The 15,000-nt window shown below is 56.1% G+C and overlaps 1 protein-coding gene across 1 annotated transcript in view; it reads right to left on the bottom strand.

Moving 5' to 3' along the window:
- The window catches only part of LOC148144577 (puratrophin-1-like), a 107,858-nt gene that overhangs the window by 63,897 nt on the left and 28,961 nt on the right, over positions 1-15,000 (bottom strand). The window contains exons 7-9 of the mRNA XM_087975418.1: positions 11,809-11,898; positions 10,757-10,981; positions 330-500 (exon numbers count right to left, since the gene is read on the bottom strand). Coding sequence (XP_087831544.1) covers positions 330-500; positions 10,757-10,981; positions 11,809-11,898 — 486 coding nt within the window. The remainder of the gene's footprint in view (positions 1-329; positions 501-10,756; positions 10,982-11,808; positions 11,899-15,000) is intronic.

Raw genomic sequence — 15,000 nt, 5'->3', positions numbered from 1 at the left:
GGTCCTTACCGAGCGGTCTCCTCTTCAACCAATTTCGCACGCTCTTACAACCAGACCCAGAAGCCTCGGCGCCAGCCTTGGCAACCGACCTCCCCTTCTCCAGGGCCGAGCCGTCCTGTGTCTCAGATCGGTGCACCGCGCCCCTGGGGTGGGGGTCCCACCGGAACCAACCGCTTGGACGCGGCAGGGGTGGGGAGGGCTGTCAGACGCGGCCCGTTCTGTGGCCCCGGCAGGCGTCAGTACCATCCGGCTGTACCGAGAGCGCACGCCGCGGGATCCCAGGCAGGGCGGTGCGGTGCAGAGGGGAGGGAAGGGGAGGCTGTACCCACCTTCAGCGACGACTTGTACACGTAGGCGTCCGGGCCGGCCTCGGCCCGTTTGGGCTTGCTGAGCACGATGAGCTGCTCGAAGAGGAAGACCTGCCTCACTGCCTTCCGCCGCCCACAGGACACGGTGAAGCGAGCGTGGCGCAGCAGCTGACCCTGCTCCTTCAGGTCCACCTGCAGAACCAGGACAAGCCGGCATTAAAGACACTCCCATCGTCCAGGCAGAGTCGGGTGGGGGGGGGCAGTGGGAAAGCACAAACGGCCAGATGTCGCGAGGAACGAAAAGGAGGATTCTCCTGCTCCTCGGATGCTGCATGCCGGCTGGGCCTTTCCAGCCCCACACTCTCGACCGTAATCTCCAGCAGCTCTGATCCTCGCTTTCTCCCATTCCCCGTTCACCGAGCGGCTGTCCACTGACTGGTGTCTCTCAGTCCCCTCTCTCTCAGGGAGATATCTGTACACTGACTGGTGTCTCTCAGTCCCCTCTCTCTCCCTCAGGGAGATATCTGTACACTGACTGGTGTCTCTCAGTCCCCTCTCTCTCCCTCAGGGAGATATCTGTACACTGGCTGGTGTCTCTCAGTCCCCTCTCCCTCAGGGAGATATCTGTACACTGACTGGTGTCTCTCAGTCCCCTCTCTCTCCCTCAGGGGGATATCTGTACACTGACTGGTGTCTCTCAGTCCCCTCTCTCTCAGGGAGATATCTGTACACTGACTGGTGTCTCTCAGTCCCCTCTCTCTCTCTCTCAGGGAGATATCTGTACACAGACTGGTGTCTCTCAGTCCCCTCTCTCTCTCTCTCAGGGAGATATCTGTACACTGACTGGTGTCTCTCAGTCCCCCCTCTCTCAGGGAGATATCTGTACACTGACTGGTGTCTCTCAGTCCCCTCTCTCTCTCTCTCAGGGAGATATCTGTACACTGACTGGTGTCTCTCAGTCCCCTCTCTCTCTCTCTCTCAGGGGGATATCTGTACACTGACTGGTGTCTCTCAGTCCCCTCTCTCTCCCTCAGGGAGATATCTGTACACTGACTGGTGTCTCTCAGACCCCTCTCTCTCAGGGAGATATCTGTACACTGACTGGTGTCTCTCAGTCCCCTCTCTCCCTCAGGGAGATATCTGTACACTGACTGGTGTCTCTCAGTCCCCTCTCTCTCTCTCTCAGGGAGATATCTGTACACTGACTGGTGTCTCTCAGTCCCCTCTCTCTCTCTCTCTCAGGGGGATATCTGTACACTGACTGGTGTCTCTCAGTCCCCTCTCGCTCTCTCAGGGAGATATCTGTACACTGACTGGTGTCTCTCAGTCCCCTCTCTCTCCCTCAGGGAGATATCTGTATACTGACTGGTGTCTCACAGTCCCCTCTCTCTCTCAGGGAGATATCTGTACACTGACTGGTGTCTCTCAGACCCCTCTCTCTCAGGGAGATATCTGTACACTGACTGGTGTCTCTCAGTCCCCTCTCTCTCCCTCAGGGAGATATCTGTATACTGAATGGTGTCTCTCAGTCCCCTCTCTCTCTCAGGGAGATATCTGTACACTGACTGGTGTCTCTCAGACCCCTCTCTCTCAGGGAGATATCTGTACACTGACTGGTGTCTCTCAGTCCCCTCTCTCTCCCTCAGGGAGATATCTGTACACTGACTGGTGTCTCTCAGTCCCCTCTCTCTCAGGGAGATATCTGTACACTGACGGGTGTCTCTCAGTCCCCTCTATCTCAGGGAGATATCTGTACACTGACTGGTGTCTCTCAGTCCCCTCTCCCTCAGGGAGATATCTGTACACTGACTGGTGTCTCTCAGTCCCCTCTCTCTCTCTCTCAGGGAGATATCTGTACACTGACTGGTGTCTCTCAGTCCCCTCTCTCTCCCTCAGGGAGATATCTGTACACTGACTGGTGTCTCTCAGTCCCCTCTCTCTCCCTCAGGGAGATATCTGTACACTGACTGGTGTCTCTCAGTCCCCTCTCTCTCAGGGAGATATCTGTACACTGACTGGTGTCTCTCAGACCCCTCTCTCTCAGGGAGATATCTGTACACTGACTGGTGTCTCTCAGTCCCCTCTCTCTCCCTCAGGGAGATATCTGTACACTGACTGGTGTCTCTCAGTCCCCTCTCCCTCAGGGAGATATCTGTACACTGACTGGTGTCTCTCAGTCCCCTCTATCTCCCTCAGGGAGATATCTGTACACTGACTGGTGTCTCTCAGTCCCCTCTCTCTCAGGGAGATATCTGTACACTGACTGGTGTCTCTCAGTCCCCTCTCTCTCAGGGAGATATCTGTACACTGACGGGTGTCTCTCAGTCCCCCCTCTCTCAGGGAGATATCTGTACACTGACTGGTGTCTCTCAGTCCCCTCTCTCCCTCAGGGAGATACCTGTACAATGACTGGTGTCTCTCAGTCCCCCCTCTCTCAGGGAGATATCTGTACACTGACTGGTGTCTCTCAGTCCCCTCTCTCTCCCTCAGGGAGATATCTGTACACTGACTGGTGTCTCTCAGTCCCCTCTCTCTCCCTCAGGGCGATATCTGTACACTGACTGGTGTCTCTCAGTCCCCCCTCTCTCAGGGCGATATCTGTACACTGACTGGTGTCTCTCAGTCCCCCCTCTCTCAGGGAGATATCTGTACACTGACTGGTGTCTCTCAGTCCCCTCTGTCTCTCTCAGGGAGATGTCTGTACAATGACTGGTGTCTCTCAGTCCCCTCTCTCTCTCTCTCAGGGAGATATCTGTACACTGACTGGTGTCTCTCAGTCCCCTCTCTCTCAGGGAGATATCTGTACACTGACTGGTGTCTCTCAGTCCCCTCTCTCTCCCTCAGGGAGATATCTGTACAATGACTGGTGTCTCTCAGTCCCCTCTCTCTCAGGGAGATATCTGTACACTGACTGGTGTCTCTCAGTCCCCTCTGTCTCTCTCAGGGAGATATCTGTACACTGACTGGTGACTCTCAGTCCCCTCTCTCCCACAGGGAGATATCTGTACACTGACAGGTGTCTCTCAGTCCCCTCTCTCTCACAGGGAGATATCTGTACACTGACTGGTGTCTCTCAGTCCCCCCTCTCTCTCAGGGAGATATCTGTACACTGACTGGTGTCTCTCAGTCCCCCCTCTCTCTCAGGGAGATATCTGTACACTGACTGGTGTCTCTCAGTCCCCTCTCTCTCCCTCAGGGAGATATCTGTACAATGACTGGTGTCTCTCAGTCCCCTCTCTCTCTCAGGGAGATATCTGTACACTGAATGGTGTCTCTCAGTCCCCTCTCTCTCACAGGGAGATATTTGTACACTGACTGATGTCTCTCAGTCCCCCCTCTCTCTCAGGGACATATCTGTACACTGACAGGTGTCTCTCAGTCCGCCCTCTCTCTCAGGGAGATATCTGTGCACTGACTGGTGTCTCTCACTCCCCTCTCCCTCAGGGAGATATCTGTACACTGACTGGTGTCTCTCAGTCTGCCCTCTCTCTCAGGGAGATATGTGTGCACTGACTGGTGTCTCTCAATCCCCTCTCTCTCAGGGAGATATCTGTACACTGACTGGTGTCTCTCAGTCCCCCCTCTCTCTCTCAGGGAGATATCTGTACACTGACTGGTGTCTCTCAGTCCCCCCTCTCTCTCAGGGAGATATCTGTACACTGACATGTTCTCTCAGTCCCCCCTCTCTCTCCAGGAGATATCTGTACACTGACTGGTGTCTCTCAGTCCCCTCTCTCTCTCTCTCAGGGAGATACCTGTACACTGACTGGTGTCTCTCCGTCACCCCTCTCCCTCAGGGAGATATCTGTACACTGACTGGTGTCTCTCAGTCCCCTCTCCCTCAGGGAGATATCTGTACACTGACTGGTGTCTCTCAGTCCCCTCTCCCTCAGGGAGATATCTGTACACTGACTGGTGTCTCTCAGTCCCCCTCTCTCTCTCACAGGGAGATATCTGTACACTGACTGGTGTCTCTCAGTCCCCCTCTCTCTCTCTCAGGGAGATATCTGTGCACTGACTGGTGTCTCTCAGTCCCCTCTCCCTCAGGGAGATATCTGTACACTGACTGGTGTCTCTCAGTCCGCCCTCTTTCTCAGGGAGATATGCGTGCACTGACTGGTGTCTCTCAGTCCCCTCTATCTCAGGGAGATATCTGTACACTGACTGGTGTCTCTCAGTCCCCCCTCTCTCTCTCAGGGAGATATCTGTCCACTGACTGGTGTCTCTCAGTCTCCCCTCTCTCTCTCTCTCTCGCTGGGAGATATCTGTACATTGACCAGTTTCTCTCAGGCCCCTCTCTCTCAGGGAGATATCTGTACACTGACAGGTGTCTCTCAGTCCGCCCTCTCTCTCAGGGAGATATCTGTGCACTGACTGGTGTCTCTCACTCCCCTCTCCCTCAGGGAGATATCTGTACACTGACTGGTGTCTCTCAGTCTGCCCTCTCTCTCAGGGAGATATGTGTGCACTGACTGGTGTCTCTCAATCCCCTCTCTCTCAGGGAGATATCTGTACACTGACTGGTGTCTCTCAGTCCCCCCTCTCTCTCTCAGGGAGATATCTGTACACTGACTGGTGTCTCTCAGTCCCCCCTCTCTCTCAGGGAGATATCTGTACACTGACATGTTCTCTCAGTCCCCCCTCTCTCTCCAGGAGATATCTGTACACTGACTGGTGTCTCTCAGTCCCCTCTCTCTCAGGGAGATATCTGTACACTGACGGGTGTCTCTCAGTCCCCCCTCTCTCAGGGAGATATCTGTACACTGACTGGTGTCTCTCAGTCCCCTCTCTCCCTCAGGGAGATACCTGTACAATGACTGGTGTCTCTCAGTCCCCCCTCTCTCAGGGAGATATCTGTACACTGACTGGTGTCTCTCAGTCCCCTCTCTCTCCCTCAGGGAGATATCTGTACACTGACTGGTGTCTCTCAGTCCCCTCTCTCTCCCTCAGGGCGATATCTGTACACTGACTGGTGTCTCTCAGTCCCCCCTCTCTCAGGGCGATATCTGTACACTGACTGGTGTCTCTCAGTCCCCCCTCTCTCAGGGAGATATCTGTACACTGACTGGTGTCTCTCAGTCCCCTCTGTCTCTCTCAGGGAGATGTCTGTACAATGACTGGTGTCTCTCAGTCCCCTCTCTCTCTCTCTCTCAGGGAGATATCTGTACACTGACTGGTGTCTCTCAGTCCCCTCTCTCTCAGGGAGATATCTGTACACTGACTGGTGTCTCTCAGTCCCCTCTCTCTCCCTCAGGGAGATATCTGTACAATGACTGGTGTCTCTCAGTCCCCTCTCTCTCAGGGAGATATCTGTACACTGACTGGTGTCTCTCAGTCCCCTCTGTCTCTCTCAGGGAGATATCTGTACACTGACTGGTGACTCTCAGTCCCCTCTCTCCCACAGGGAGATATCTGTACACTGACAGGTGTCTCTCAGTCCCCTCTCTCTCACAGGGAGATATCTGTACACTGACTGGTGTCTCTCAGTCCCCCCTCTCTCTCAGGGAGATATCTGTACACTGACTGGTGTCTCTCAGTCCCCCCTCTCTCTCAGGGAGATATCTGTACACTGACTGGTGTCTCTCAGTCCCCTCTCTCTCCCTCAGGGAGATATCTGTACAATGACTGGTGTCTCTCAGTCCCCTCTCTCTCTCAGGGAGATATCTGTACACTGAATGGTGTCTCTCAGTCCCCTCTCTCTCACAGGGAGATATTTGTACACTGACTGATGTCTCTCAGTCCCCCCTCTCTCTCAGGGACATATCTGTACACTGACAGGTGTCTCTCAGTCCGCCCTCTCTCTCAGGGAGATATCTGTGCACTGACTGGTGTCTCTCACTCCCCTCTCCCTCAGGGAGATATCTGTACACTGACTGGTGTCTCTCAGTCTGCCCTCTCTCTCAGGGAGATATGTGTGCACTGACTGGTGTCTCTCAATCCCCTCTCTCTCAGGGAGATATCTGTACACTGACTGGTGTCTCTCAGTCCCCCCTCTCTCTCTCAGGGAGATATCTGTACACTGACTGGTGTCTCTCAGTCCCCCCTCTCTCTCAGGGAGATATCTGTACACTGACATGTTCTCTCAGTCCCCCCTCTCTCTCCAGGAGATATCTGTACACTGACTGGTGTCTCTCAGTCCCCTCTCTCTCTCTCTCAGGGAGATACCTGTACACTGACTGGTGTCTCTCCGTCACCCCTCTCCCTCAGGGAGATATCTGTACACTGACTGGTGTCTCTCAGTCCCCTCTCCCTCAGGGAGATATCTGTACACTGACTGGTGTCTCTCAGTCCCCTCTCCCTCAGGGAGATATCTGTACACTGACTGGTGTCTCTCAGTCCCCCTCTCTCTCTCACAGGGAGATATCTGTACACTGACTGGTGTCTCTCAGTCCCCCTCTCTCTCTCTCAGGGAGATATCTGTGCACTGACTGGTGTCTCTCAGTCCCCTCTCCCTCAGGGAGATATCTGTACACTGACTGGTGTCTCTCAGTCCGCCCTCTTTCTCAGGGAGATATGCGTGCACTGACTGGTGTCTCTCAGTCCCCTCTATCTCAGGGAGATATCTGTACACTGACTGGTGTCTCTCAGTCCCCCCTCTCTCTCTCAGGGAGATATCTGTCCACTGACTGGTGTCTCTCAGTCTCCCCTCTCTCTCTCTCTCTCGCTGGGAGATATCTGTACATTGACCAGTTTCTCTCAGGCCCCTCTCTCTCAGGGAGATATCTGTACACTGACAGGTGTCTCTCAGTCCGCCCTCTCTCTCAGGGAGATATCTGTGCACTGACTGGTGTCTCTCACTCCCCTCTCCCTCAGGGAGATATCTGTACACTGACTGGTGTCTCTCAGTCTGCCCTCTCTCTCAGGGAGATATGTGTGCACTGACTGGTGTCTCTCAATCCCCTCTCTCTCAGGGAGATATCTGTACACTGACTGGTGTCTCTCAGTCCCCCCTCTCTCTCTCAGGGAGATATCTGTACACTGACTGGTGTCTCTCAGTCCCCCCTCTCTCTCAGGGAGATATCTGTACACTGACATGTTCTCTCAGTCCCCCCTCTCTCTCCAGGAGATATCTGTACACTGACTGGTGTCTCTCAGTCCCCTCTCTCTCTCTCTCAGGGAGATACCTGTACACTGACTGGTGTCTCTCCGTCACCCCTCTCCCTCAGGGAGATATCTGTACACTGACTGGTGTCTCTCAGTCCCCTCTCCCTCAGGGAGATATCTGTACACTGACTGGTGTCTCTCAGTCCCCACTCTCTGACGGAGATAACTGCACATTGACAGGTGTCTCTCAGTCCCCTCTCTCTCTCTCAGGGAGTTATCTGTACACTGACTGGTGTCGCTCATCCCTGCTCTCTCTCTCTCAGGGAGATATTTGTACATTGACTGGTGTCTCTCAGCCCCCCCCCTCTCTGTCTCAGGGAGATATCTGTCCACTGACTAGTGTATCTCAGTTCCCTCTGTCTCTCTCAGGGAGATGTCTGTACACTGACTGGTGTCTCTCAGTCCCCCTCTCTCTCTCTCAGGGAGATATCTCTACACTGACCGGTGTCTCTCAGTCCCCTCTCTCTCTCTCTCTCAGGGAGATATCTCTACACTGACCGGTGTCTCTCAGTCCCCCCTCTCTCTCTCTCTCAGGGAGATATCTGTACACTGACTGGTGTCTCTCAGTCCCCACTCTCTCTCAGGGAGATATCTGTACACTGACTGGTATCTCAGTCCCCTCTCTCTCTCTCAGGGAGATATCTGTACACTGACTGGTGTCTCTCAGTCCCCTCTCCCTCACTCAGGGAGATATCTGTACACTGACTGGTGTCTCTCAGTCCCCCCTCTCTCAGGGCGATATCTGTACACTGACTGGTGTCTCTCAGTCCCCCCTCTCTCAGGGAGATATCTGTACACTGACTGGTGTCTCTCAGTCCCCTCTGTCTCTCTCAGGGAGATGTCTGTACAATGACTGGTGTCTCTCAGTCCCCTCTCTCTCTCTCAGGGAGATATCTGTACACTGACTGGTGTCTCTCAGTCCCCTCTCTCTCAGGGAGATATCTGTACACTGACTGGTGTCTCTCAGTCCCCTCTCTCTCCCTCAGGGAGATATCTGTACAATGACTGGTGTCTCTCAGTCCCCTCTCTCTCAGGGAGATATCTGTACACTGACTGGTGTCTCTCAGTCCCCTCTGTCTCTCTCAGGGAGATATCTGTACACTGACTGGTGACTCTCAGTCCCCTCTCTCCCACAGGGAGATATCTGTACACTGACAGGTGTCTCTCAGTCCCCTCTCTCTCACAGGGAGATATCTGTACACTGACTGGTGTCTCTCAGTCCCCCCTCTCTCTCAGGGAGATATCTGTACACTGACTGGTGTCTCTCAGTCCCCCCTCTCTCTCAGGGAGATATCTGTACACTGACTGGTGTCTCTCAGTCCCCTCTCTCTCCCTCAGGGAGATATCTGTACAATGACTGGTGTCTCTCAGTCCCCTCTCTCTCTCAGGGAGATATCTGTACACTGAATGGTGTCTCTCAGTCCCCTCTCTCTCACAGGGAGATATTTGTACACTGACTGATGTCTCTCAGTCCCCCCTCTCTCTCAGGGACATATCTGTACACTGACAGGTGTCTCTCAGTCCGCCCTCTCTCTCAGGGAGATATCTGTGCACTGACTGGTGTCTCTCACTCCCCTCTCCCTCAGGGAGATATCTGTACACTGACTGGTGTCTCTCAGTCTGCCCTCTCTCTCAGGGAGATATGTGTGCACTGACTGGTGTCTCTCAATCCCCTCTCTCTCAGGGAGATATCTGTACACTGACTGGTGTCTCTCAGTCCCCCCTCTCTCTCTCAGGGAGATATCTGTACACTGACTGGTGTCTCTCAGTCCCCCCTCTCTCTCAGGGAGATATCTGTACACTGACATGTTCTCTCAGTCCCCCCTCTCTCTCCAGGAGATATCTGTACACTGACTGGTGTCTCTCAGTCCCCTCTCTCTCTCTCTCAGGGAGATACCTGTACACTGACTGGTGTCTCTCCGTCACCCCTCTCCCTCAGGGAGATATCTGTACACTGACTGGTGTCTCTCAGTCCCCTCTCCCTCAGGGAGATATCTGTACACTGACTGGTGTCTCTCAGTCCCCTCTCCCTCAGGGAGATATCTGTACACTGACTGGTGTCTCTCAGTCCCCCTCTCTCTCTCACAGGGAGATATCTGTACACTGACTGGTGTCTCTCAGTCCCCCTCTCTCTCTCTCAGGGAGATATCTGTGCACTGACTGGTGTCTCTCAGTCCCCTCTCCCTCAGGGAGATATCTGTACACTGACTGGTGTCTCTCAGTCCGCCCTCTTTCTCAGGGAGATATGCGTGCACTGACTGGTGTCTCTCAGTCCCCTCTATCTCAGGGAGATATCTGTACACTGACTGGTGTCTCTCAGTCCCCCCTCTCTCTCTCAGGGAGATATCTGTCCACTGACTGGTGTCTCTCAGTCTCCCCTCTCTCTCTCTCTCTCGCTGGGAGATATCTGTACATTGACCAGTTTCTCTCAGGCCCCTCTCTCTCAGGGAGATATCTGTACACTGACTGGTGTCTCTCAGTCCCCACTCTCTGACGGAGATAACTGCACATTGACAGGTGTCTCTCAGTCCCCTCTCTCTCTCTCAGGGAGTTATCTGTACACTGACTGGTGTCGCTCATCCCTGCTCTCTCTCTCTCAGGGAGATATTTGTACATTGACTGGTGTCTCTCAGCCCCCCCCCTCTCTGTCTCAGGGAGATATCTGTCCACTGACTAGTGTATCTCAGTTCCCTCTGTCTCTCTCAGGGAGATGTCTGTACACTGACTGGTGTCTCTCAGTCCCCTCTCTCTCTCTCTCTCAGGGAGATATCTCTACACTGACCGGTGTCTCTCAGTCCCCCCTCTCTCTCTCTCTCAGGGAGATATCTGTACACTGACTGGTGTCTCTCAGTCCCCACTCTCTCTCAGGGAGATATCTGTACACTGACTGGTATCTCAGTCCCCTCTCTCTCTCTCAGGGAGATATCTGTACACTGACTGGTGTCTCTCAGTCCCCTCTCCCTCACTCAGGGAGATATCTGTACACTGACTGGTGTCTCTCAGTCCCCTCTCTCTCTCTCTCAGGGAGATATCTGTACACTGACTGGTGTCTCTCAGTCCCCTCTCTCTCTCCCTCAGGGAGATATCTGTACACTGACTGGTGTCTCTCAGTCCCCTCTCTCTCAGGGAGATATCTGTACACTGACTGGTGTCTCTCAGTCCCCTCTCTCTCAGGGAGATATCTGTACACTGACTGGTGTCTCTCAGTCCCCTCTCTCTCTCTCAGGGAGATATCTGTACACTGACTGGTGTCTCTCAGTCCCCTCTCTCTCTCCCTCAGGGAAATATCTGTACACTGACTGGCCTTCTCTGAGAGCGTGAGATTAGCGTTGCCCCGGACTTACATCGCACTCCCTGATGGCGTCCATGGCGAGGAGGTCGTTGCCGTGTTGTAGCTGGAACTGGACCATCTCCATGGCAGCGCGGAGGCTCCTTCTCTCTTGGGTGTTGTCGGTGCTGCACTCCCCCATCAGCTCCTGCAGCAGGAGGCTGTAGCTCGTCATCCTCTGAATGGGCTTGTCCAGGTAGGAGCCCAGGTCCGTCCTGTTGCCCAGGGACAGCTGCTTCCTCTGGGGGACGGAGGAACACACACACAAAGAGAGGGACAGCTTTACCAACGCAGGCAATTCGGCCGTTCGGCCCCTCGACCATTCCACATGCCCGTGGAGCTGCACCCCAGGTTTTTCTACGCCGTCCCCATTTCCGTGACCGGCTCAAGGCTGGACTACTCTTCAACTTCAGAGCGCGGAAATAGACACTTCGGCCGAATCAGTCCGAGCCAAACAGAATCTCGCCCTGATCTAGTCCAGGCCCATATCCCACGGTGGCTCCGTGGTTAGCACTGCTGCCTCACAGCAACAGGGACCCGGGTTCAGTTCCAGCCTCAGGTGACTGTCTGTCTGTGTGGGGTTTGCTCCTTCTCCCCACCAACACCCCCAGTGTCTGTGTGGGTTTCCTCCGGGTGCTCTGTTTTCCTCCCACAATCCAAAGATGTGCAGGTTTAAGGTGGATTGGCCATGCTAAATTACCCATAGTGCCCAGGGATGTGCAGGTTAGGGTGGATTGGCCATGCTAAATTACCCATAGTGCCCAGGGATGTACAGGTTAGGGTGGATTGGCCATGCTAAATTACCCATAGTGCCCAGGGATGTGTAGGTTAGGGTGGATTGGCCATGCTAAATTACCCATAGTGCCCAGGGATGTACAGGTTAGGGTGGATTGGCCATTGGTGGGGTAATCGGAGGGCGTCTCCCCCCCCCCCCAACATTCACCCTCAGGCAAACGGAGAGGGAGGTGGGTATCCGCCAACTGCCCCTTGAACCTCACGTGTTGGCGGGTGCCAAATCCCTTTACCCACGGCCCGCCCAACGGCAGTGGGGCTCAGCCGATGCCTTACCTTGAAGAAGGCGTCTGCGCAGCAGGTGAGCAGTGCGTCTGAACGTGGCTTGTTCTTCACATACAGGGCATACATGGCGAAGTGCTCTCTCTGCAAGGAAAGGGGGGGGGGGGGGTGGTAACGGAGGAGCGGAGGAGAGGAGAGAGAGGGAGAGGGTGGAAACAGGTCACGACATGTGGATCAAACCGAGGAAGTACCCAGCGGCGAACGCTGAGGGAGTCCGGCAGGCCCGGGATGGTGGGGCGGGGATCAATGCAAGGGGGTGGGGCGGGTGGATGGGGCAGGGAACAGATGGGAAGCAATGCAGACTGGGAGTGCGACTGGGAGAAAGAGAGTGAGAGAGAAAGACAGAGTCGGGGCGGAGGGGGGGGGTTAACAGAGGCGGGGGGGCCGAAGAGAGAGAGAGAGAGAGGAGGGGAATGGGACTATCGGAGAGAGGGAGGTTAGGGAAGTAGGGAGACAGAGGGGTCCGCAGGGAACAGGCTTGGGAGAAATGGGAAGGAGTGGTGTGGGGGTGTTGGAGTGGGGGTGTGAGCAGAGGGAGGGGCCTCAGAGGTGGGGGATGAGGGAACAGAAAGTGGGGGAACGCCCCCTGACTATGCGGTGGGGGGAGGGGGGGGGGGGAGGGGGGGGAACACCCCCAGACTGTGCAGTGGGGGAGGGGAGGAAGGGGGGGAACGCCCCCAGACTGTGCGGTGAAGGGGTGGGGGGGATGCACAGTCTGAAGATGGACGAGGGAGATCCAGTAGATGTAGTGTACCTGGACTTTCAGAAAGCCTTTGATAAAGTCCCACACAGGAGGTTAGTGAGCAAAATTAGGGTGCATGGTATTGGGGGCAAAGTACTAACTTGGATTGAAAGTTGGTTGGCTGATAGGAAACAGAGTGGTGATAAATGGCTCCATTTCAGAATGGCAGGCAGTGACCAGTGGGGTACTGCAGGGATCAGTACTGGGACCGCAGCTTTTTACAATATATGTTAATGATATAGAAGATGGTATCAGTAATAACATTAGCAGATTTGCTGATGATACTAAGCTGGGTGGCAGGGTGAAATGTGAGGAGGATGTTAGGAAATTACAGGGTGACCTGGACAGATTAGGTGAGTGGGCAGATGCAGTTTAATGTGGATAAATGTATGGTTATCCACTTTGGTGGCAAAAACAGGAAGGCAGATTACTACCTAAATGGAATCAATTTAGGTAAAGGGGCAGTACAGAGAGATCTGGGTGTTCTTGTACACCAGTCAATGAAGGTAAGCATGCAGGTAGAGCAGGTAGTGAAGAAGGCTAATAGCATGCTGGCCTTCATAACAAGAGGGATTGAGTATAGAAGCAAAGAGGTGCTTCTGCAGCTGTACAGGGCCCTGGTGAGACCACACCTGGAGTACTGTGTGCAGTTCTGGTCTCCAAATTTGAGGAGAGACATTCTGGCTATTGAGGGAGTGCAGCGTAGGTTCACGAGGTCAATTCCTGGAATGGCGGGACTACCTTACACTGAAAGACTGAAGCGACTGGGCTTGTATACCCTTGAGTTTAGAAGACTGAGAGGGGATCTGATTGAGACATATAAGATTATTAAAGGATTGGACACTCTGGAGGCAGGAAACATGTTTCCGCTGATGGGTGAGTCCCGAACCAGAGGACACAGCTTAAAAATACGGGGTAGACCATTTAGGACAGAGATGAGGAGAAACTTCTTCACCCAGAGAGTGGTGGCTGTGTGGAATGCTCTGCCCCAGAGGGCAGTGGAGGCCCAGTCTCTGGATTCATTTAAGAAGGAGTTGGATAGAGCTCTCAAGGATAGTGGAATCAAGGGTTATGGAGATAAGGCAGGAACAGGATACTGATGAGGGACGATCAGCCATGATTATATTGAATGGTGGTGCAGGCTCGAAGGGCAGAATGGCCTACTCCTGCACCTATTGTCTATTGTCTGTTGTTTATTGCCCCCAGACTGTGCGGTGGGGGAGGGGAGGGAGGGGGGGGAACGCCCCCAGACTGTGCGGAGGGGCAGGGGAGGGAGGGGGGGAACGCCCCCAGACTGTGCGGTGGGGCAGGGGAGGGAGGGGGGGGAACGCCCCCAGACTGTGCGGTGGGGCAGGGGAGGGAGGGGGGGGAACGCCCCCAGACTGTGCGGAGGGGCAGGGGAGGGAGGGGGGGGAACGCCCCCAGACTGTGCGGAGGGGCAGGGGAGGGAGGGGGGGGAACGCCCCCAGACTGTGCGGAGGGGCAGGGGAGGGAGGGGGGGGAACGCCCCCAGACTGTGCGGAGGGGCAGGGGAGGGAGGGGGGGGAACGCCCCCAGACTGTGCGGAGGGGCAGGGGAGGGAGGGGGGGGGAACGCCCCCAGACTGTGCGGAGGGGCAGGGGAGGGAGGGGGGGGGAACGCCCCCAGACTGTGCGGGGGGGGGGGGGGGGGGAACGCCCCCAGACTGTGCGGAGGGGCAGGGGAGGGAGGGGGGGGAACGCCCCCAGACTGTGCGGGGGGGGAGGGGAGGGAGGGGGGGGGAACGCCCCCAGACTGTGCGGTGGGGCAGGGGAGGGAGGGGGGGGGAACGCCCCCAGACTGTGCGGGGGGGCAGGGGAGGGAGGGGGGGGAACGCCCCCAGACTGTGCGGGGGGGCAGGGGAGGGAGGGGGGGGAACGCCCCCAGACTGTGCGGGGGGGGAGGGGAGGGAGGGGGGGAACGCCCCCAGACTGTGCGGGGGGGGGGGGGGGGGGGGGGGGGGAACGCCCCCAGACTGTGCGGGGGGGGAGGGGAGGGAGGGGGGAAACGCCCCCAGACTGTGCGGGGGGGGAGGGGGAGGGAGGGGGGGAACGCCCCCAGACTGTGCGGTGGGGGAGGGGAGGGAGGGGGGGAACGCCCCCAGACTGTGCGGGGGGGGAGGGGAGGGAGGGGGGAAACGCCCCCAGACTGTGCGGGGGGGGAGGGGAGGGAGGGGGGGAACGCCCCCAGACTGTGCGGTGGGGGAGGGGAGGGAGGGGGGGAACGCCCCCAGACTGTGCGGGGGGGGAGGGGAGGGAGGGGGGGAACGCCCCCAGACTGTGCGGGGGGGGAGGGGAGGGAGGGGGGGAACGCCCCCAGACTGTGCGGTGGGGGAGGGGAGGGAGGGGGGGAACGCCCCCAGACTGTGCGGGGGGGGAGGGGGGGAACGCCCCCAGACTGTGCGGGGGGGGGGGGGGGGGGAACGC

Source organism: Chiloscyllium plagiosum, unplaced genomic scaffold, assembly GCF_037043375.1.
Source record: "Chiloscyllium plagiosum isolate Xiang-an unplaced genomic scaffold, Cpla_swu_hap1 HiC_scaffold_27, whole genome shotgun sequence".
NCBI lineage: Eukaryota > Metazoa > Chordata > Chondrichthyes > Orectolobiformes > Hemiscylliidae > Chiloscyllium > Chiloscyllium plagiosum.
This window is presented reverse-complemented; position numbering and strand designations above follow the sequence as displayed.